We start from the raw sequence: 23,522 nt of genomic DNA, 5'->3' as shown, positions 1-23,522 counted from the left end.
GGTTCCCCATCCACCTCATGTCCACCGGGGGCAGCTTCCTGGCGTGCGGCATCATCATCAGCGGCCTCTACTTCGCCGGCCACTGCAAGAAGGTCACCAACATCCTGGGACCGGCCCTGCTGTCCATCGGACTGATGGTTTTCGTGGTGGGCGTGGTCCTCATCCCCATCACCAAGGAGAACAGGAAGAGGTCGAGCATGAAGAAGCCCCTCAGTTACTATAGGCCTCCGGTGTTCAACCTGTGACGCCGCAGGTGTGCGGTCGCAGTTTGGATTCGAAATGAGACACCTGACGGGATCGGAGCGATCCTTCCCAGCATGGGAGCCAATTATTTAACGGCCGATCGACGACACGAAGCTCTTATCTCAGGCTCCAGCGTGCATGACAACATTTGCATCGACAGCCGCGGCTGTCGAAGAAGAAGGTGAGAGCACGAGGACAACAATGTGCTTCCTGAAACGCAATTATTCACACACAACTTAGTGAGGTTACTAGAAAGCAGACTGTCCTTATGAATATTTAGGAGGGGAAAGTGTTCCAGGGGGACTTCCTAATGCTGTGTGGTACAGTATATGTCCATCCATGAATTATTAAAGGCTGTGAGAGCTTGAAATTGCCTTGTCTTGCTGTGTCCACTGGCGTCAAATATATGTAAAAGGCAATAATTTGACTACTGTGACCTGAAAGCACATTTTCATAGGATTTAAATCTTCATGTCGCAGGAAATTTTGATTAACCCCTTCAGACCCGGCGTCTGAAGTATTCGCCTTTGGAAATGCACTTAAAGTACGACTCTGGCCTCACAAACTAAGCAGATTGTATTCGAAGCAGCTGTAATCGACACTGATTGGATCACATGACTGCCTCTATCTCAATTCAAATAAGCTTTATTGGTTCGTCAACTAAACATCGTTGTTACATTACATTTAAACAAGCAGGCTGCATGATCACAGCTGTGAAAATCCTCCTCTACGACTCCTGCATTCAAGGCTTTACTGAAGTAAATGTATTATCAGAAAGTACTTCAAGTAAAAGTCGTCACGTAGCAGTAAAATGTTCCTGTCAGTGTTTCTCATCATATTTGATGTTTGTGGATTAATATTACTGCTGCATTTTACTGCTGTAGATGGTTCAGGTTGAGCTCATACTGTTGGCTGGTTTAATCTACAGCGATGCATCATATTCTATTAGATCATCATATGTTTGTCCTGTGAGAACCTCGTATCTCAGAAAAACAGCCTGTTTTCAGCTTTGTGATGACGCATTTTCAGCTGATCCAAGAGGCTTTTTAGACAGTTTATTTAGCTGAAGGAGGACGAGGAGAATTTTCTCAAGACATGAAGGAAAAATGTCACCCTTCAGTTCATCACAAACACTAAATATGTAGTTACAAGGTTTTCACTGGACAGGATGGGGATGAAAATGCAAAGTGAAAAGTAACTTAAGCTATAAAAAAAATCTATATTTGTCTCTGACATGTAGTGGAGTACAAGTATAAAGCTGCAAGAAATAGAAATACTCAAATACAAGTATCTTTAATTTGCACTCAAGTACAATACTTGAGTAAATGTACTTAGTTACATTCCACCGCTGCTGTACACTATACTGTATACCCAGTTAGCAAAGAGCAGCTGAATGACACATTTAGCAGACAGATATTGTTAGCAGAGACCAAAATAGAGCTAAAAGGAGAGTTGCTATTGGACGAACGTGATGCCAAATGAAAGATAATGACTCTGGATCTGACAGATGTGTAATTAGATAGCTGTTATTAATTTAAAGTAAATATATTTCCTTAATCAGGAGAACACAAACTGAATGTCCATCAGGTCCACGATGAAATAACACTGTCAGATTATCTTTTTAATTATATTTTTAAGTTTTGTTGATCTTCTCAGTCATAAATGATGCTTTTTAATATGAAACACACATTTTAGACAATATTAAAATTGACGAAATAAAGTAAATTTCATAATATTTGACTTTATGGTGGTGCAGAGGGGCCTCATACAGAAAACACACGTGAGAATGATGAAGACATGTGTGCTCTGTGGGCTTCATACAGGTCTGTTAACACTAACAGACCTCAGACCAGCTTAGAGCTGAGAGCTGATTGATTAGTTCACCGACAGGAAAATAATCTGCAGCTATTTCCATTATCGATTAGTCCCTTAAGTCATTTTTAGGTAAAAATACAACAAATTCTGTGATTCAGTCTGGGCTTTGCAAGCTTTCATGGATGAAAGGTTCGCTGGAGAAAATAATCAACAGATGAATCAATAATAAATCAGAAATCATAGTTACAGCCATAAAACCAGAAACCTGCAAACAAAAACTTTAATTTTATTACTTTCCACTGTCTAAAAACTGATAATCCACACGTTTCATTTTGAGGTAGAACTGAAATGAAAGCAGATTCATCCAAGTGGGAAAATATCATAAATTAAGGAACAGGACCGGGTTTAACACGCAGTTTACTGTCCAAACAGAGCTTCATGCTGAGTCATGCAGTGTTTCACTCTGAAGATCAATTTGAAAGTCAAATGACATGTTGAAAAGTCGCGCAGGCTTCGTCTCATTTGCATCCAGACAAGCAGCGCGCACTGCAGGACGTACAGCTGGATCCTCTGACGGTGTTTTCACTGCAGGGAAGTGCCTTCAAACACCGCCTGTGTGTGCTCAGGTGGTGTGTGCGCTGAAGCCTGAGGAGACACCTTGTTTGTCTTCGCTGAGGGTGGGGCGTGTCCCTCCAGGTGCGCCGCCGCAGCTCAGGTGCGCAGCGCGCAGCATCCTCCCGTTACACCGGCTGAGAGCTGCTGTAATGTTCCCACCATGATCCTCGTCAGGTGGATCGGCGGGTGCGTCCCTTTATTCCTCCTCGGCGTCCTGTTCGATGCTGTCGGCCTGATTCTGCTTTTCGTGGGAATATTCGCCAACCTGCGCATCGACGGCCGCTTTTACGGCGACTTCTTGATCTACTCCGGCTCCCTGATCATCTTCATCAGCCTGGCCTTCTGGCTCATGTGGTACGTGGGGAACGTCGAGGTGTCGGAGGGCGACGGCTCGGAGAAGACGAGCAGCATCGTGCTGCTGGCGCGGAAGTTATCGGAAAGGTTGAGCCAGACGCTGAGAGGCGAGGAAGGCGTGAAATGCGTGGAAGACTGCAGCCAGGTGGGGTCACCTGCACACAAAGCCAGCCGGGTGACATGGGGCAGATCTACAGCCTACCACAATGAAGGCTTTGATGACAGTCTGGACTCCCCTGCAGAGGACAGGAAGGTGGAAAAACAAGAAGAAGAAGAAAAACAAGCGTTCTGAAGGACCACCTGAACGGGTACCTGCATGTTGCTCTGATCAGTAACAGTCTCTGTTGGATGAAGGATGGTGCTGCATGATGACAGGCTGCAGCCAGGGTTTGAAAAATACCGCATGCGCTCCAAACCCCCTTAAGAAAACACTAAAAATAAGATTTCTGCATGTTTATCACTGCTTTCACTTTCAGTAGCACTTTATTTCACAGGTCCATCATTTCCAAACGGCTGAGAGAGTTTCCTGTATGAGTGTCAGTTAATCAGTTTCAAACAAAGATGAGTTTAAAGTGTTTTATTAGCTGGAAAACACGAGAAACTGGTCGACAGGCAAGAACACAATTCAACATGCAGCAATAATTAAATTTCCATTAAGAAAACACTGAATATTTATTTGGTTTTAAATGGAGCAGTTGAGAAATCTTTTCTTTAATTATCACCAAAGTACACATTAATTATGTATTTTATTTTATTAAGTGAGCTGCTCAGTTGTTGTTTTTTATGTTCATTTTATTTCCTAACATCAGGGTTAAAATATTGATTTAAAGCTGTCAGTTGAAGCTCGATTACCAACACGACCAAAGACCTGCCTGTCTGCATGTTCACCATGTGGCAAATAGTTTGTGGTAATTCATTTTAAATGTGTTTGTTAATATTCTCTTTACCACTGAAGCACATTATAATAAGCATGTTTGTAATAAGAATTATAATAATAAGGCAACACCTTCATTATTCAGGTATTACTGTGGTGGGGTCCCAAGTTAAATTCTGGTTTTAATCCCACTTTATTATTTCAGTTTTTTTTGTGCTCATGGTGCAAATTAATAAATAAAATTGTACTTAAACAAAGTTTGTTATATAGAGAGAAACCCACAGAGAACGGGACAAACACAGAGGCCACTCGGGACCCCGGGACCCCTAGTAGGTTGATCCGGCCCTGCTGCCAGGATCAAATTTCTGCAAACTGAATCTTTTATTCGTTGTCTTGGTCTAAATTGATGTATATTGAATCTACAAAATACTGGAAAACGGCATTCCTGACCTCCGTGTGCTCTTGTAGCCCTGCACATACAAACGCACCTCCATTATTTCAGGTGTATTTTATCAAATGCTTCCAAGTTTCAAAGACTCTGAACATGTTTTATGCAGGTCGGATAAAGTCGTGTCCTGATTTGCTGTCAAAGCGTCACAAACACCGGTTAGACTGGTTTGTCCCTGCGTTTCGGTGTTGGTTAAACAAACCTGGAAGTCCTCAACAGAGGGCCATGTGTGACTTGATCCTTGTCTACTGTTCTGTTTATCTGCTGAGATCTCTGCAGCATCTCTACTAATCACACGTTTTGGGAAAAGTAACCTCACAGGCGGATCCACAGGTTTGAGTCGCGTCCTCTGCAAATGTTTAAATTTCTAACGAGTGAAACGGCTTCTAGCAAACACACAGTTAGCATGACTAATGCACTTTAATCAAACCCGTGACAATGTTACAGTAAATAGAACGTAGCTCTGCTCTGGTGGGCAGGACAGGAAGTCAAAGCCGCAGAGCAGAGACAAATGGTGGCAGCTTGACTGGTCAAACAAGGTTCTCACACAGAAGTTTCCATTACGCGAATTTCCTCTTTGTGACAGTCACTTCACAATAGGCATCGTTATTGTAGTGGTGCATGAAGCGTGGCCTGGCAAATATTGAGTGAGTGCTTGAAAGCCGTGTATCCAACCTGCTCCCAAGCTAAACATAAAGGGTAAATATATTTCCTGGAGTAAATCTCCGAACTCAGCGGGAGTGAAGTCAAGAGGAAGCTTTGAACGAGCTGATAAAAGATGCAACACGCTGATGAAGCCCTGAATCACTTTGGTTTCATTAGCTGAACAAAAAGATCAGGGCGCCCCAATTAATTATAGCAGGCTTATCGCCGTGTAAACACGAGCGGCTGATTATGAAATATATGTGCATAAATCTGTCACACAGGTTACAGACAAAAGGGCCGATGTGTCACATTAATGGCACGAAAGGTGCAAAACAAGTCGGCCCTGCAAAGGAATGAAGGTGGACTGTGGGGATTTCAGCTGCTGCTAATTTGCAGCTCGGCCTATTGTTGTGGTTGGATACCGGTCTCGCCTCCACGTCTTGTGCTATGAGAGAAATGTAAGGTGTGCTGCGAGTGAAAACGAACGATCCAGAAGACGGGAAAGCTCTTTCCCGGAGACACTCGCTCTCACGCCTGTCAGAGCGTCAGACGACATCCACCCGTCCGTCTCGCCCGGCCCGGACATGGAGCAGAGGAGGGCCACCTTCTTCATGGTGCTGGCTGTGTTTCTGGACGTCGTCGGCCTCGTCCTCTTCCTCGTCGGGATCTTCGCGCCTTTGAGTTTCTGGGACTTTTTCGTGCTGTCTGGACCCCTGCTGATCTTCCTCAGCCTGGTGTTGTGGATTTTCTGGTACATGGGGAACATCACTGTGTCCGACGAGGAGCTCAACCTGAACAAACCGGACATCCTGTGACTGCGGCCCGAGCCGAGCCGGACCGAGTGAAAGCTGTGAGGGGGGAGCTGGAGGGAGCCGGCGGGTCAGGCGGAAGCAGAAGCTTCAGCAAAAATCAGGAGTTTGTGACACCTGTGGCTCTCTGAACCCCGTGAGGTTTTACCTGAGTGAAGGATGTGTGATAAATCCAAATCCAGGCACAGCCAGAAGCACATTTGACTAATCCCAGGAGATAAAAAAGAAAAACTCGATTCCACCCTTTGACTTCAGGCTGAAAACAACCTGTCATGTTGTACATGGGCGGCACTGATTCCTGGACTTTGTTGGAGTGGAAAATGGCTTTGAAAACTGCACCGTGAAGACACTGTCTGCTTTATTTATCTCATATTATCAGCCATGTTCACTGTGAGTTCATATTTATGTCTCAGCATGTCATGTAAGATGGGAAAAGCTTCTGAATGAGTCACTAAACGTGCTTTAAAATGACCTGCTGTCGTGTTCTCTGTGACGCTGCTCCTGTCTAAAAACTAGCCAAACAGGCGCTGTAGGTTTTAGCTCGGGGTTATTTTAGCAAGATCCACCCAGCAGGAAGAATAAACACGGCTAGAACGCGGGCAGAGCGGCTGAGGCATGCAGACAGACAGAAAACATGTCGCCTCATGAAACAGTGGAGCTCCAGCACCAAACACGCAGCCAGCGTGGAGGATGGAACTGATACTCCTCCTCCAAGCCCAGTTCCTCCCAGCGTTAATCAGCACTCAAGGCACCATTAGCTCCCTCAGACATGGGGAGTGTTATTAATGTGTCCATTTGGTTCCTGCCCCTGAGAGAGGAAATGGAGGAGAGGCGTAATGTGTCTCTCTCCACGCAGAGATGGAAACCCCGCTGCTCGGCCCCTCCTCCCCCGCGGGACGCCGCCTTCTCCGCTGTGCTCAAATCCCCTAAGTTGTCCTGATGGTATATGTCATTATAATCTTAATCACAACTATACTCATCAATGCATAATAGCTTCTCCCATGAGAGACGCGGGTTGTGAGAGCAGTGCGGCGGAGCTCAGATGCACGCCCTGGTTGGCTGCGGCTCAAATCAAACAGCGCGGCGTGATGCCGTGTCCTCTTTTGTAGGTGATGCTGAGCAGATATGCATCTCAATCATGTGGTTTGAAAGAGCTTCGGCTAATAGTTGATTCCATTAGCTGTGCCACAGCGCTCGCTTCTCTTCCTGGACTGGAGTGGAGATGGGACTGCCTGTCACCAGTGGACAAACAAGAAACACACTGAGATCTGTCAGTTATCTCCTTTTAAAGATGTGCTTTTCTAAACGGCTTAATTAAATCAACTTGTTATGAATTATCACCTGAGATCAGTTATATCAAAGTACAATCAAAGTGTTTCATTTAAAGCAATCAGTCTAATGTAAATGAATGTATTCAGCGCTCTGCAAATGCAGTTATTAATAAGCAGATGAATGCAGCTTTTGGCAGGCGAGGAAGTGCTGATCGTGTGTGAAAACTACTTCAGCCTAAAAGCTTAAAATGGCTGGTGAGTCCATGATGTCATCTGTGCAGGATTGTGATGTGCATGTCTCCCTCCAGTGGCTGGTACAGCTGAAGTTACAGGTCAATGGGAGCGATTCTCCACTTCAAGATGAAAACATGAATCAAACTAAATTATCCCGATTTATGTCCGAATGTTAAACTTTGGACAGTGTTTGATTTTTTTTTTTTAACTTTATTTGCAGTGAATAAGTTTGGATTTTGAGGAAGTATTCAGACTCTTTATCTCAGTTAAAGTACTAATACCACACTGTCAAAATACTCTGTTACAAGCAGAAGTCTTACATTGAAAATGTTACTTCATTAAAAATATGTAAATGTACTTCAAGTATGAAAGTAAAGGTACTAAGTGCAGTAAAATGTCCCTGTGTCTGTTCTATCTGATCTCATCAGATTACTGTGACTCAGTCGTTCATGTCAAAGCAGGATTTTACTGTTGGAGCTGGTTGAGCTTCATTTGAACTAATGATTCTTTTCATTCTGGATCAATCTGCTGATGATTTCCTCCATTAATCGATCGATCGTTCGGTTTGGAAACTTTGTGAAAATAGTGAGAAATGTGGTGACGATGAGGCCAAAGTGACGCCTTCACTGTGTTTGTTTAGTCCAAAGCTCCACATTATTTCAAACACATTCAGATCATTCAGAGGAAAAGCAGCAAATCAAACATCTGAGAAGCTCAAACATCAAATGTTTTTTTTTTCTTGTTTTAATTAATCTTCTATCAATCCACTAATTGTTTCAGCTGGACTTCTACAAACTGTTGTTTAGTTTGTTTTGTGTGCAAACATTTAATTTATAAAGTAACTAAAGCTGTAAAATATTTCCCGCTGAGATGTTGTGGAGCAGAAGTAGAAACTGGCCTGAAAAGAACAAAACACTCAAATATAGTACAAGTACCTGAAATTTGTACTTCTATGCTCACATTCCACCACTGCAAGTACAATCATCAACGTGTTCCTTACGGATTCATCGTCTCTAGAACAAACGTGCTGTTATCGATCGGTTTTTAAAGGTCATTTCGGCGCACACGAGTCGTCCTGCTCAGGACGTTAAACTGGTGCTCGCATGATGAGAAGCTACCAGGATCTCTTGGTGTGACAGAACATTAATGCATGTTATTGCTTATTCAGACATTTCATTAAGAAACTAACTGTCAGCAGAAAATCACCAGTAATGCAACAATAAATTTCACACCAGCAAAACAGGAATAAGAATCAAATCCAGAGCGGGGAGCATTTCAGGACCGTTCACTGTCAGACTACATGAGCTGATAACCACATATTAATCACATTTCACCAACCAATCACTAACCAATTTAAATGATTTTATAAATATAAAGTATTTTCATGTCAATCTTCATCAGTGTATTGTTTTATGATTCTGGTGAGATATTTAGATGATCTGTGAGAACATATATTTCAACTCAATACTCATTTTAGGGTCACTACTAAGAATAATTTTAAATGTTAATTAATCTGCCAACTATGTTCACTATTTATCAAATAATTGCTGAGAAAATTCATAGAGCCTTCAAACATCTCGTCTTAACTGACCAAAACTCCAAAAGCCAATTAAATATTTCACAATTACTGAAAACAGATTGAAGTTATATGAGAAGAATTTCTGACGCTTTTGCCTGATAAATAAATTACATGATTAATTGCTTGTTAAAACTTTTGCCTTTTTATTTTCAGCCAGTGACTAATGATCTGATCATTTCAACTCTATAAAGATTTCATAACTTCAGAGGCACAAGGATTAATATTTTCTCATTAGTGGCAATTTTTATTATTTCCACAAAGAGGAACATACGTATTTTGTATTGCATGAGACAACAGACATGCAAAAGGCTTTTTTTCCTTTTATTATTATTAATATTATTTGTTGTTTTTGTTTGGTCTTTGTGTGGACATTTATTTATCCTTAAAAGCTTAAACCGAGTGATAAATTCATTATTCTGATGTTAATTTATTTTGACTTTACCTGCATGCTGCATTCAATGACAAAACACCCGATCATAGTCCCCACCTTGTCAGAGGTGTTATAATCTGATGGAGGCCTTGGCTGGTTACACCGTGCACCCGCGCACGCGCGCGCACGCACACACACTACTTCCGCACAGCCAGTCCCTCCGTGTTTACAAACAAGTGGCCTACAGATGGCAGGGTCACTCACACTGCTGATAACGAGGCCTGCAGACAGGACAGCGCAGGTCTGCAAACCTGCAGCTGCAGCAGGGTGACATGAAGTGGGTCTGTCTGTCTGTCTGTTTGTGGAGGCTACAAGATTTCTTTGCACTGATTACAGACTGTAACGATGATCATTTAAAAGATAGCTAACCTCATCATTACAAAGTAACAAGATGCTGCAAAGAGGGCAACGTGCAAAACCGGGCGTGGATTCCGTAGTGGAGGAGGAAGACCACCATGCACTGTGTCTCTGCGCTGCTGCGACGTGGAGACTGAAGGGAGCTGGATCCTGCAAAATGGACACACACCCGTGGTTGTTTCTTGGTTTTAATGTAGGATTAGTCGGTGATGTCGATGCATGATCACAGATTATCGATAATCTTTCGTTGTAGTGATTACTGTAAGTGACTGCACGTGTAAACTGCTTGGTCCACTCCTTTTCTGTGCTGCTGAAGACATCCACACCGTTTCTTCCTCTCCACCAAGCAACATATGCGCGTATTGCTACGCAGCAACCGACCTTGATTGTGTCCTCGGATTAATTCTCACATCTGATTGGTCGCAGTCGCGGAGCCGCATCGGCTTCCTGGATTTTCATTGGCGGAGCGCGCTGTCAGTAAAGTCATATCCGCCTCCTGCTCGTTTGGTTGGATCACTCCGCTACCCTTTCTCTCGGCGGTGGGTCGGAGCCGCTGTCCCTGGCCTCGCATGTTCCCCTCTAAATTCCTGTTTTGAATTTGATGCCCCTCTTGTAGATTTGCTCCATTATTGCGCCTCTGAAAGGCCACGGTCGGGCGTGTGTACACCGGTGTTTATTTGTCCCAGTATTTGACGTTTAGAGACTAACAGGAACATGGCCGTGGTGAGCGGATCGTCTGGGCCGGTTGCCCGGCTCGAGGGCCGTGAATTCGAATACATGATGAAAAAGCGCTCGGTAACCATCGGCCGGAACTCGTCTCAGGGCTCCGTGGACGTGAGCATGGGCCACTCCAGCTTCATCTCACGGAGGCATCTGGAGATATTCACCGCCAGCGACGACGGCACCGGCAGCGGAGATTTCTACCTGAGGTGTCTCGGTAAAAACGGGGTGTTTGTAGACGGAGTGTTCCTCAGACGGGGCGCCCCTCCTCTGCAGCTACCGCGAATGTAAGTTTCTCCCATCGGTGAACATGTGGATGCTAGCGCTAGCAGCCAGCCGCTAAAGTTAACAACATTGGGTTTATATGGGCCAGCGGGGTCGAGTGACCACGTGTTTTAGCATGTTAGCAAGAACTCCGCATCCTGTTCCCAATGCCATTTTCTTTGTTGACATTTTTGTTAGCAACAGTGTTAATTAGCCGCCTGCCCTTATTCCACATTCCCTCCGGAGGTTAAATTAGCGTTAGCCGCATACCACACTGTCGCTGCTGGAGCTACTTAGCCAAAATAACTTAGCTAGCTTATAGCCATGGGGACGCTATTGTTGATGTTGACTAGTGGTAATTTTTCTACCACGTGGACACTCTTATGTCCCACACGTATATCTCGTCACGCTGTAAACATTCAACACTGTGGTCACGCAAACATGTTAGCTAACAGTTAGCAGTTAGCTGCAGCCTCTCTGTAGTTGTGAATGGGGCTTCTCTCGACCCCTAAACGTAAACAAACCAGCCCGTCCCCGCCCTGCCGGCTCACAACAGCACAGTCTGCGGGACCTTTGGCCTCTGTTCCAGTCAGCCGAAGTCATGCTGGCCAGTGTGCATCACAAATTATCTGTAAACATTAACCATTACTCAGGAAATGTAACTTGAAAGTTCATTTTAAAGGCTGTTTTAGGCCTTTAAAGAAAGTTCATGGGCCATGTTGTGCAGGTTGCAGCCTGCAGCGTCCCTTTTGTAGAAGTTGTTGACAATGTGTTGTTGTGAAATGTGCTGCTTTCTAAACATTTCTCACACAGAGGAATCTGCAGCCCTGATCTGCTCTTAACTTTGTTAATGGGTTGAAAGCCATGCCATCTCTATTCCAGTAAACATGCGCTGTTTGGTTTGGATGTGGGCCATGTTTGAGCCGACACAGATAAAGTTGCAGATAAAAATTAGTTATAAAGACATAATAAGTTGGGTTGGACCAGGTATTCATCAACAGGTCACCAACCGTTTTCACAATTGAGTCACCAAATATCTTTGGAGTTTTGGTCGAAAGAAACAATGAAATGTGGCTAAAACAACTATTCCATTAATCACTTAATTGATGGGGAAAAAAGTTTTGCCAATCACTTAATCGTTTAAGTCATTTATCAAACAGAAAGTCAAACTTTTACTTCTTTTCTCTTTAGCATCATTGTACATTGAATATCTTTTCGTTTTGGTCTGCTTGCAGGATAAAATGAGCATTCTCCTTAACGAGGACAGTGGGATTAAGTCTCATACAGTTTCCCAAAATTTAAAAAAGTAATGGAAAGATTACATGACAGTGAAAATGATTGCTAGTTCCACGAACAGAATATAAACTATAAACCAAAATTGAACAAATCAACCTGTTTACATTTTGAGCAGACAGATTTATTTGGGATTTGAGCTCGCCAAAGAGTGGTTGTGGTTTATTCACTGAGGTGACTTGTAATGTAGACAGACCTACCAGGCTCTGCCAGCGCTGGCCAGACTTCCCACACTGCTCTCAGCTATTGTGCAATCCCTCAATGTGAAACCACTTTTTTTTTGTACCGCACAAAGAAAAAGCTTGTTTTGACTTGATGCAATTTCTGCACCACTAAACTGTTTTTTTTTTTTTTTGCACACAAATATTTTCAGCAGCTGAGCATTTTTGTGCAGTCGGGAGTGATACTTGAATGGGTTTTTGCAGCACTCTCAGCCACATCATACACATTCCGGTGCATTTCATTGTAACGGCGCACCACGAGGAACAAGGAAGGAGCAGTCATGGTTTCATGTTCTCATATTGATTGGGCCGACTGCCAATAAAGAGCTTTTAATCAGCGGCGCTCTTTACTACATGCGCTTCCATAAGTAAGGCACTACCTGGCGTGGGCTCGCATGCTTTACTGTAATCCTCAAGCTGGAGGGGACGCTTTAAACGACCCTCGCTGTCCACGATAAGACGGATGCGGCTAAAGCTTGACAGCACGAGAGAACTGGCAGAGCTGTGGCTCAGGGGACAGTTCGGTTGTATTCCAGGGATTCCTCTTTGGTGATGTAAACAGAGTGAACAGAAAGAAACAGCCTTCCCTTCCCCTCTCCCCCCCTGCCCTCCCTGTCCTCTCCCACACCCTTAAATTCTCTCCAGTTGGTGCTTTTCCTGTCTTGCTGTTTTCTTTTGTTTACATTCTTTTTTTTTTTTCCGCACGGTGGGTGGTGGTGAAAATCAAGTGAAAGTTTTCAGTCGAACCGGCTTTGTTGCCGTCCTCGCAGCTTAGCAGCGTAGCAACTGTGTGTTTGTGTTTTTGGAGTTCAGGCCTCATTGTTCATACGGGGGGAAAATGGGGTTGATAGAGAGGCTTCAGTGAATGCCTGCTGTGAGGGGGGGGCTCTCGATGATGTCGGCGCAGCTTTCCGTATCAACGGGCCTCATTCAGACAATTAAAAATGTCTAATTAGGATTTAAAAGTAATGCAAGTGCTGAAAGTTAATTAAATAATCAGCTGATGGTAGGCAGTGTGCAGCTTGTTTACGAATTCATTGATCAAATAACTCCTCATCTGAATCATGATCTGGACTATATATGACTATTTCCAAAGATTAAAACATGCCTGGGCAATAACTAGATGTGGATTTAAGTGCAAAAATATAATGTTTTATATTGTTGTGAATATATCTTTGGCTTTAAAGCTGTTGGTCAACTTTTATAGACTAAACATGCAGCGATTAATTAAAACAGCAACCAGTACATGAACTAATAACTGTCTGTTTCAGCCCCAGTTGCATAGATATGGATGAGTTAGTAGTACCAAAATGTCCATCGAGTTTCAGAAACTGTCAAATGTTTGCATCTAATTTCCAGTCACATATTTCTTCCATCTTTACTCATCATTTAATGAGATATTTCCTGAGCTAATCTCATTTTAGATCATCAGGCTGCTCCGGTTAATACACAAGAACTCCACCTCCACCCATACAGACATTTATGAAACACAACAGGAATCTTAAGGGAACAAGAGCAGACACCGTTTCACACAACAAAAACCATACTATTAATGAATGTGGATTTTGTTGAGGCCATCATTTGCTGACTAAATTGATCCCGACAGGAAATGATCGGAACTTCTTCTTCCTTGTGGAAACCCTGGAATAGATCAGGTTTGAAACTGTTACCTGAAAGCTTGATTTAAAGGAAGGAGGAAGCATTTGATTGGAGGCCATTTCTGTTAAACAAAGTCTTCTATATTACTAATATTTAGTACCCTAATGCACAGTCTGAACCGACTCCTGCTGCCTGTGTAATATACTTAATACAGTGCTCATTCTTTAATATTCTCTTATCAAAGCGGCTCTATTGTTGACAGTCGAGCTTGTTTGTGCGGTGCTCATTGACAGCGTGGTGAACTACAGGGAAGAATTTAGATAAAGCAGCAGCATCGTTTTTGATATTTTATTAGTCATTGATTATATTTAGATTTCATTGTCCCCACTCTGTCAGTTATACACGGCCGCCAGACGTCGAGAACGCCTCTGATGTTATTTAAGGATCTTCCAGAACTTTGTCAGATCCACAGAGAAGCCTCTACCCTTCCTGGAAGGGTGCATGGAGGGCACATGCATAATGAAAGCGTCTCCCCTCTCCAGTCTGGCTCCAGGAAGCGTTTCGGTCTCCTCCTGTGAGCAGCAAAGCTAATTTGAGATGTAGGTGTCGGGGAAACAGTTCTCTCAGCAGATGCCAGCTCTGCGAGGGCCTGGCGCTCTTTAACCGATCCAAAACCAATGAGAGCCTGCCCTGTCTCCAGGGTGTCAGGCCGTCCCGTCCGAGCAGTGCGGCAGAAGGCCTCCTTCTATTCGCTGTTTCCCTTCATCCGGCAGATAGAAACGTTTTTTTTATCAAATCCAAAATATTTGAATCCTGAGGAATCCACCTTAAAACCTGCTCGGTTTCTGTTGGCAGCATCTTTACATTCCAGAGTCCGTTTTGTTGGTTGTTGTAGTCGTTTAAATTCTACCGCAAATCAAAGGCAGAAGCAACGATAGACGTCAGGGTGCAGACCTGTTGCTTTAGAACGTACAGGTGTTCATGGCACCTTCATTTTTAATAATGACACATTTTTAACCAATGAGAGCGCATAATTTATTCAAATGAATTCAAACGCGGCCCACATTCGTTAATCCTGCACGACGCTGTGTTAACAGATCTGGTTTGGTTCATTCGGTGCCTCGCTGAGATAATGAGGGACTTCTGCAGGTTAACCAATCAAAACAGAATATTTCAGTCCAAGTCGAGCAGTGAGCGGAACATTTTAGCGTCACGTACCAGCAGACGTGCATGTGCAGATCATCTGTGAGGCAGCTTCGTGATGTGTTGTGATATAGTTTAAATGAGGGGTTCTCAATGTGTGGCCAGCGGGCTGGTGGTGGCCCTCAGAAGCATTCTATGCAGCCCCTGAACGTGACATGAAATGCAGCCATTATGCTCGAATCATCCCATTTCTGTACTTTCACTTTCATTAGCTTACATTTGATACGTGACTGCGTCAAAGTGCGCCCCCTACCAGCCGTGTTTCAGGTTAGGAACAGCAGCTTGTAGAAAGCTACAGGTCACAAATGCTATGAGAGGTTCATGGGTTTCCTGTGCAGCCCTCAGTCATGTGCTGGCTCTCTAAACAGGCATCAGATCTTTTGGGAAGCCTTCTTTACGTGGCCTCACCGAATCCACAGAATCTCCATCTCTGGCGTCGAATCCAAAAAGCTTCCACACGTCACTTCTCAGATGCTTCGGTGTTGCGATTATCAGCTCAGCTTGGCTCACCCATTTTCTCAATTTTTACGATAATGAGAACAACAATGAACTAGTTTTGAGGTCCATCATAGAGGATCCAGTTTCTGTTGAAGGGATCCTGATTGCACCACGAGTCATTGCAGCAACAAGGCGTGTTGCATTTAAGGGAAAATGGCAGAAGTCCTTACTCTGTTTTCTGCAGGGTGTTGAAAGGCATTGTGGGGGATAGGGCTGTGAAATCTCATATCACAACACAGGTCACCTCACATCCAGGTAACGGTACATATGAGAATGTTGCACGTTTTATTTAAATCCAATGACTGAACAGTTTAGGCGCTTCAAGACGTTGTCCTCCATGTTTGTTTGTCTGCCTATAGATCGTCATATTGCACGTAGGAAAGGTTCAGATGTTTGGGATAACAGAAGAGTGAAATGTTTTGCATATCACAGGTGGCCGATAAGTCTTCAAGTGTTGATTTTAAGCACTAATAATCCCAGAAAAGAACAGCGTGTTGCCATGTGAGACACAGTTTCTAATTGTTGACATGGTGCTGAGGCTTCTGCGCTGTAAGCATGTCTTAATATTTACCACGCCGCCTAATTTAGGCCTGTCCTCCACCGAGGCCCCCGCTCTCCCAGAGCAGCTTCAGGCCTCTGCAGTGAAGTGAAGAAGAGCTATCTAATAAATCCTCTGGCGTTCGCTGCTTCCAACAAAGGTTTTCAGATGGTGCTGGGAGGAAGGAGGGAGCTTCATCAAGCCACGGCATCAGTATTCAAATTTAATTAACTGACACGTTGTCTCTCTTAGCTAATTAAAGTCAGCCAGAGAACGGTTCCACCGCAGCCGGGGTCGACGTGTTGTTCGAAAGAGCTTCCTCATTTGATTTAAAAGGAAAATGTTGTTTTCTCTTGCAGGTGCACTTTCAGGTTCCCCAGCACAAACATCAAGATCACATTCACAGCCCTGTCCAGTGGGAAGAAAGTGAGGCGTGAAGCTCCGGAGTCCCCAGTGAAACCAGTACAGCCCCAGATCTCCCCCCTGACCATCAACATTCCAGACAACATCGCTCACCTAATGAGCCCCCTGCCATCGCCCACTGGCACCATTAGGTACTCAACACTGCACATTATTATGACTGTTCTTCATGTGACTCAAAATTAACCATCGACTGAGATGATCTCACCCGACAAATTCGTAGAAAGTCTCCTCGCAGACGATTGTTGATCAGTTAGCAAAGCTTTATTAGCATTTAGCATCCGTTTACTTCTGTGGTTCAGGCTAGTTTTGGAGATCAATCTATGACTGTGATCAGGTTGGAGTTCAGTAGGAGAAGTAACCTGAATCCCGATTATAAAATATTATTTAATAAAAAAACAGTTTTTTGGAGGTTTCTTCAGGCCAAACGTTGACCGTCTGCCTCTTTGTGGATCATGAAAACTCTGATGGAAATAAATTCCAGGACATTATTTGATTGGAGGAATTTTATCAATGTTAGACGGTCGTTAATAAAGCAAATATTAGAAGAGGAAGGAAGGAAGAAGACTTTCCTTCTGGTCCGTTTTCTGAATGTAAGATCCTGAAACAGTTCAGTCGTAGTAGCAGTAGTAGTAGTTCAGTAGTAAGAAGTCCCACACGCCCCCGGTTGACATTGAGGTGTCAGCTGACCTTGACTTGACCCCTGTGCTGTGATCAGCTTAGGCTTAATGCAGAGGCCGCGGGGCTCAGGGAGGAAGGCAGCTCCATCTCAGACTCTTAGATCCTCTCAACCCCTGATCTCCAGATGGCAGAGCGCCGGCCGGGTTTCTCTGTCACACCCGCCTCGTATGAAGGTCGGATGGTTAAAAAGTGTTTCCTGTTAGTGTCATGAAGTAATGAACGAGGCAGCAGGTGCAGCACATGTTCCTGAATCCCGAGCTGCTGCCTCTTTGTTTGGTTTACCAACATCTGCTGACCTGCACGTTTAAATATGGAAATTGTCCTTTACGTCGAGTCTCTTCATCCTCTGTTTATCCAGTCTGTTAACTGGATAATTAGACTCGATTAAACGCTGAACGCTTTAGGCCTTGTTGTGGCTGCTGCAGTATTTCCACGCAGTCTGGGAGGCAGCGCGATTTGCATAGAGGTCGTCCCAAAGCTGCAGCGCGGACTGCAGATGAGCCGAGCCGGGGAGCAGAACCGCGTTGTATGTTAGCTTTAAGCGCTGAAGTTTCCTGACGGTCCCGCCGCTGTGTTTTCCCGCAGTGCCGCTAACTCGTGCCCCTCCAGCCCGCGAGGCGCAGGCTCGTCAGGCTACAGGATGGGAGGCCGCATGGTCAGCTCTGCAGAGCTGCAGCTCCTCAACGACAACTCCCAGCCCGAGAACGACAAAGACGCCTCCGGAGGGGACAGTCCCAAGGTGAGAGCAGAACATGTTTCTGTGTATAAATCAGGGCTCCAACACAGGATTATTGATTATTTTGCTGAATATTTTCTTGATTAATCATTTTGTCTGTAAGATATGAGAGAAACGTTTCCCAGAGGCCAAAGATGGCGTCTCACGACCGGCAGTCCAGCTTTACCGCAGAGTAAGACGAGGAAAAACACTGAAGAAGCTGGAACAACAATACGATGAGAATATTTGCCGACTGACGTCCTGTTGTTTAAGTGACTCATAGCTTCAGCTTGAAACGTGATTTCACCATCTGACGTCTCAGGTTTTTGTTCAGGATCCACGGTGGTGATAACAGACTCCCACTCATTCATATCTGCTGCTGCTGAAGCTCACTCGTCAGCAAAACTCCTCAAAGGTGGTGTTTGATGATTCGTTCAGAAGATGTGAGAGCTAGTTAGCGATAGCACACACCAGCAGCTGTTTTCATCATCGATTAAACACTTGAATTTGAATTTGGTCGTTAGGGACTTAATATTTTTGGGGTTTGGGTTGAACAATTGAGAAAATTAGTTTTCTGGGTGTTTGTGGAGTCATGAATGTGCGTTTCTCCTCGGCTCCGCAGGACGACTCCAAACCTCCGTACTCCTATGCACAGCTGATTGTCCAGGCCATAACGCTGGCCACGGACAAGCAGCTCACGTTAAACGGCATCTACAATCACATCACAAAGAACTACCCGTACTACAGGACCGCAGACAAGGGCTGGCAGGTGAGTTCTGGCCTCGAGGGGCCCCCCCCCCCCCCCGTGAGCCTCGACACGATCCCAAAATGAGCCTCGGCGGTGAGCTTTTGTTTTTTCCTCTGTTGCAGAACTCGATCCGTCACAACCTGTCGCTGAACCGTTACTTCATCAAAGTGGCGCGGTCGCAGGAGGAGCCGGGGAAAGGCTCCTTCTGGAGGATAGACCCGTCCTCCGAGGGCAAGCTCATCGAGCAGGCCTTCAGGAAACGAAGGCCCCGGGGCGTCCCCTGCTTCAGGACCCCGCACGGACCCCTTTCCTCCAGGTCTGGTTCCACACACACTTTGATCCAGACTGTTCACCGTGACTCTGAACGTTGGCACTGATTTGTCTGTCTGGCCCTCAGGAGCGCCCCGGCGTCTCCCAATCACTCGGGGGTTCTCTCCGCCCACTCCAGCGGCGTCCAGACCCCCGACAGCCTATCGCGAGAGGGCTCCCCGGTTCCCCTGGAGCTGGAGACCTCCTCGGCCCCCGCTCCGGCCTCCGCCACGGCGGTCCAGTCCAAGCTGGCGGTCATCCAGGAAGCACGCTTTGCACAAAACACACCAGGTCAGTGTGAGGCCGCCTGACTGTCTGTCTTACACGGCGGTTTAAAGCAGCGTTCTGGGTTTTCTGTGCATGTGGATTCTGGCTTTGGTCCCAGTTCTCTGCCTCGACACGCTCTTCACATGTTTTCCTCAGTCAGCTGCACGGTCGCTCACGTTGTCTCTGCTTCCAGGCTCGCCTGTTAACAACCAGCCGGTACTCATAGCGGTCCAGGGTCAGTTACCTCAAACCATCAAGCCAGTGACCTACACCATGGCCTCCCCAGTGAGCACCAGCACCTCCCAGCCCGCCGTCCAGACGGTCCACGTCCTGCAGCAGATCCCGGCGGGGTCCCTCAGCCCCGCCACCGCCGTCATCGCCCAGCCAGCCACCATCATCAACAAGAGCGAGCTGCAGGAGAACGGAGAGCACGCGGAGGTCAAAGGTGAGACGGGAGGGCTGAGCAGTGTGCTAACTGCTTGTTAGCAACCTAGCTAACAAAGTAAGCTTTAGCTTGTTAAATGGAAAAAAAAAACTTTTTTATTATTTAAAACATGTTTAATTTTAGTGAAGTATGGAAATTTAATGTTAGACAAAAGTTGATCCGGGCTGCTACTCTTGATTATTGTCTCAATTAATTAATTGTTTGGTCGATAAAAGTTGACGATGAACCCAAAGATATTCAGTGTCACAGAGGAGCAGTCGTGTGATTCGTTGATGGTTTGTGTCCCGTCAGTCAAAGTGGAGACGGTTCCCACCATCACTTCTATAGGCGGCTCCAGTCGCATCATCCAGAGCCCCCAGTCGGCCGCCCCCCTGCAGACTGTTACCATCGTGCAGCAGACCCCCGTGGGCCAACACCAGCTGCCCATTAAGGCCATCACACAGAACGGCACCCACAGCATCACCACTGCCATCCAGGGACCCGCCAGCTCAGGTGAGGAACATCAGCTCTGTGTGTGTCGTCAGCGTTTAATGTTGTTCATCATATCAGAAAATGTTTTAGTTGTTTTTAATAAGTCTTTGTCACATTTCCACAAATCTGATAAATGCTACTAAAGTTAGCGCTGCAGCTAACAGATGTTTTTATTATGGATTAATCTGCTTATAATTTCCATCAATCAATGAACCATTTTGTCTCTTAGATGTCGGAAATTGCTACTAATCACACTTAATTTAAATACATACCGTATTTTCCGCACTATGAGGCGCACCTTCAATGAATGGCCTATTTTAAAACTTTTTTCATCTATAGGGCGTACCGCATTATGAGGCGCATAGACAGAAACTACAGTACTGTGGTGTCTGGGGTTGCGTTATGCATCCACTAGATCAGGGTTCGGCAACCTGCGGCTCCGGAGCCGCATGCGGCTCTTTCATCCCTCTGATGCGGCTCTTGAAAATAACTAATGAGCATTTATTTAAAATGTATTTTATTTTAGTTTGTTCGTTTTGAAACGAACATCGCACACTCACAGATGACAGTTTATCCTGCGTAAAGATGCAGGTGACGGCGCACTGCGCTGATGTGCAGACGCTGTGCGCTGAGGTTCAGGAGCAGAAATCACATGAGTTCAGTGAAATAGTCATAATATTATTCAGGTTGACAGCTGACTGCACGCGCCAGTAAAAGGATGACGGCACGCAGAGAGTGGAATACTGTAACTCCGGCCACGCCCCCTGACTACGATAGCCATAATTAACCAATATTGATCCATATAAAAGGTGCATCGGATTATAAGGCGCACTGTTGGTTTTTGAGAAAATTAAGGCTTTTAGGTGCGCCTTATAGTGCGGAAAATACGCTATGTTAAACGTTCAATCACATAAGATGAAGAAAATGTTGGAGAAACTGGAGGATTTTGGGCGTTTTTGCTTGCTGTTGTCGGTAATAAATGATCACATCCATCGTGGTTCCTGCTTCAGAACATCCCAGTTAACCCTGAGATCACCCCTTCTTTTCCAGCTCCAGTAGTGGCGAGCCCCCTCCACCTGCTGGCGACCCACGCCTCCGCCTCCGCCTCCCTGCCCACCAAACGACAGAACGGGGACCAGCTGGCCGCCGAACAGCCGGACGCCAAGCGCGTCAAATCAGAGGACGAGGCGCCCGCGGCCTCCTCCGCCCCGGCGGCAGACTCGGACTCGTCGGCAGCCAACGACCCAGGCAGCCGCCTCAACTAGTCTGTACAACCACACACCACACAACCCCCCCCACCACCACCACCACCAACTTCTCCTCCCTCCACGGTTTCTCTCTCGTCCCTGTCGTTCGTTCTGTTTCTCCTCCTTCCACCACCGACTCCCGAGGTGCCAAACGGAGAGGATTCTTTTCATTTTCAGTTCGGGTTATCTGTTCTAGAGCATCAAAAGGAAAAAACAACGTCCACCCCTTTAAAGACTGGAATGTGGGTCGAGAACAAAAACGGGACAAAGATGAACTCAGAGGTGTCCCCTGTGAGCCCCTGCAACAGGAGAGTGACTAAACCAAGACCGCAGGAAGCCTTAACAGCAATTAACCCTTAAGAGCTGACCTTTGACCTCAAGCGGTCCAGCGTGGGAGAGGCCCTGACTCGGCTCGGGCCGGACGCCGCCTCTCTGTCGCATCTACCTCAGAGCAGATAGGAGACTCCGGCAGACCGCATCCTCCCCGGACCCGTCGGGACGAAGCGAGCGGCGAGTGACGAACGTTCGGTGGTTAAAAAAAACGGTCAGAAAGGGATCAACTCGGAGCCGATATTCCTGAAACTCTGGCAGCTAGCCTCTCACAATACTGACCTTCCTTTATCGCAGCTGTACGTAGATATGCAGTATTTTGTTGTTCAAATGTGGAGCATAGGATTTTTTTTAATGACTTTTCACTTACCTAGATGAGTAATAATTTCACGGAAAGGAAGCGTGCAAAATGATGAGGTCGAGGACATTTCGGCAACCGACTTAGAATTCTCACTTTTTTTATGTGGACTTCCTTTTCTGTTCGGTGAAACAGTGAACTAGTTTTCGTAACGTTTGTTTCTTTTCCCCTCGTTCTGACATATCCATATGAAATTTGCTTAGTTATACCTACATATTTTAATACTTGCACAGATAACCGATATAAGCATATGAAATCTCCATGTGTAGTTCCAGATGTTGACCTTGCATGTACCCGACAACAGAGAAGTTGTTAACTGTAACTTGAACAGAGGAAAAAAAAAGACCTGCTTTGTCCAAACCAGACCTGCACTTGATTAAATGTTTGTGTTTTCATTTCCCTTCTTTTTGTTTCCCTCCTCCTCTTCCTCCCGGTCCTCCCGGCTGTGTTGACGTTGTGGTGTTGGCAGACCCCCCCCCCCACTCCTTTGCTTGATTATTTTACTCTGTTCTGGCGACCTGGCGAGTCTGTTTTCTGATTGTACACGTTCCAAAACAATAGTGAAAGAAAAAAAAATTGATGTTTGTTCTGCTTCAGTGGAGAAATGCTTTTTTTTTTTTTTTTAAATAAATTAATTTAAAGCCCTTTTCTGAATCTCTCGCTTCAGTGTCAGAAATCCTGCTTCAGTTTTTGACGAGGGAAGCAGCAGATGACTGAGCTCTGGTTGTCGTTTCGCTCTTCGTCCACTGGGGGGCAGTGCAGGAATGTTTTTAGGCAGTCACATGGCGAGAAAAGCAACAGGTTTGTCCTTTAAAACAAGATGGCTGCAGCTTAATAACACGAAGGGTCAAAAGACAGTTACAAGTAAAGCAGGAAGAGCTTTTAATCAGTATTATCAGGACAGAAGCGTCAGAATATTTTAGCTTTGGGAGATGGATTGTCATTACATGATTTAGTATAGTTCAAACATTTCATTTGACAGGTGGGTGTAACACAGGAACAAGAAAACTTCAGGATAAAAAATGAACATAAAAGTTTTATGTTGAGACAAAAGTCAGAAACGACCAGAAAAGATGTTTTTATATGATGATTATATGATTAGGCCCATTGCAGGGAAAATAAGGCAGGGTATTCAGATATATGGGGGGAAAAAAATTAAATTTACCTGAAAAACTCAGATTTTCTCTGAAATGCTGCTTTCTTCAGCTGGATTTATCAGAGAGGAAACACTCGAGATTTTAGCCCAGAATCGCCTCGTAATCATAAACGGTCACGTTGCTGTGATTTGGGCCCATTCAGAAGAAACCTGCATGCGGATTTGGATGAGCTGAAAGCTCCTGTGTATCAGGAACACACCGACAGATGTGAGGATGTTCTGGACACGACACACGTCACATCTGTGGCGTGATGAGGCTGAGGTTATTTGGAAACATCGCAGTTTATCAGATGGTTAAAACTCATCTGTGAGACTCAGAATCAGAGTTTCTGAGCGTCCCTGTTGTTGTGGTGTGTTCAGGGACAA

General features: G+C 45.2%; 2 protein-coding genes across 2 annotated transcripts; both read left to right on the top strand.

Annotated features, from left to right (window-relative positions):
- Positions 1–2,028: 2,028 nt before the first annotated feature.
- LOC121620371 (transmembrane protein 238-like) lies at positions 2,029–4,364 on the top strand. Its single transcript, XM_041956402.1, has 2 exons — positions 2,029–2,065; positions 2,708–4,364. The coding sequence occupies exons 1-2, from the start codon at positions 2,029–2,031 to the stop codon at positions 3,316–3,318; spliced, it is 648 nt and encodes a 215-aa protein (XP_041812336.1). The 3' UTR covers positions 3,319–4,364.
- foxk2b (forkhead box K2b) lies at positions 4,354–22,626 on the top strand. The gene is made up of 10 exons (XM_041956283.1): positions 4,354–4,364; positions 10,224–10,680; positions 16,369–16,563; positions 17,696–17,849; positions 18,448–18,594; positions 18,696–18,889; positions 18,971–19,173; positions 19,343–19,594; positions 19,886–20,086; positions 21,116–22,626. Exons 2-10 carry the CDS (start codon positions 10,388–10,390, stop codon positions 21,328–21,330), a joined length of 1,854 nt encoding a protein of 617 aa, XP_041812217.1. The 5' UTR covers positions 4,354–4,364; positions 10,224–10,387; the 3' UTR covers positions 21,331–22,626.
- The last annotated feature ends 896 nt before the right edge of the window (positions 22,627–23,522 follow it).

The sequence above is a fragment of the Chelmon rostratus genome, chromosome 17, assembly GCF_017976325.1.
Source record: "Chelmon rostratus isolate fCheRos1 chromosome 17, fCheRos1.pri, whole genome shotgun sequence".
Lineage (NCBI taxonomy): Eukaryota > Metazoa > Chordata > Actinopteri > Chaetodontiformes > Chaetodontidae > Chelmon > Chelmon rostratus.
Note: the sequence above shows the minus strand (reverse complement) of the source record. Positions and strands in the feature narration are given on the sequence as shown.

Bases quoted from the DNA above. Each gene is read 5' to 3' on its own strand.
- foxk2b (XM_041956283.1), top strand. From the start codon at position 10,388: ATGGCCGTGGTGAGCGGATCGTCTGGGCCGGTTGCCCGGCTCGAGGGC. The intron at 10,681-16,368 runs GTAAGTTTCTCC...TTTCTCTTGCAG, and splicing joins CCTCTGCAGCTACCGCGAAT to GTGCACTTTCAGGTTCCCCA. The intron at 18,595-18,695 runs GTGAGTTCTGGC...CCTCTGTTGCAG, and splicing joins CCGCAGACAAGGGCTGGCAG to AACTCGATCCGTCACAACCT.
- LOC121620371 (XM_041956402.1), top strand. From the start codon at position 2,029: ATGATGAAGACATGTGTGCTCTGTGGGCTTCATACAG. The intron at 2,066-2,707 runs GTCTGTTAACAC...CTGAAGCCTGAG, and splicing joins GCTCTGTGGGCTTCATACAG to GAGACACCTTGTTTGTCTTC.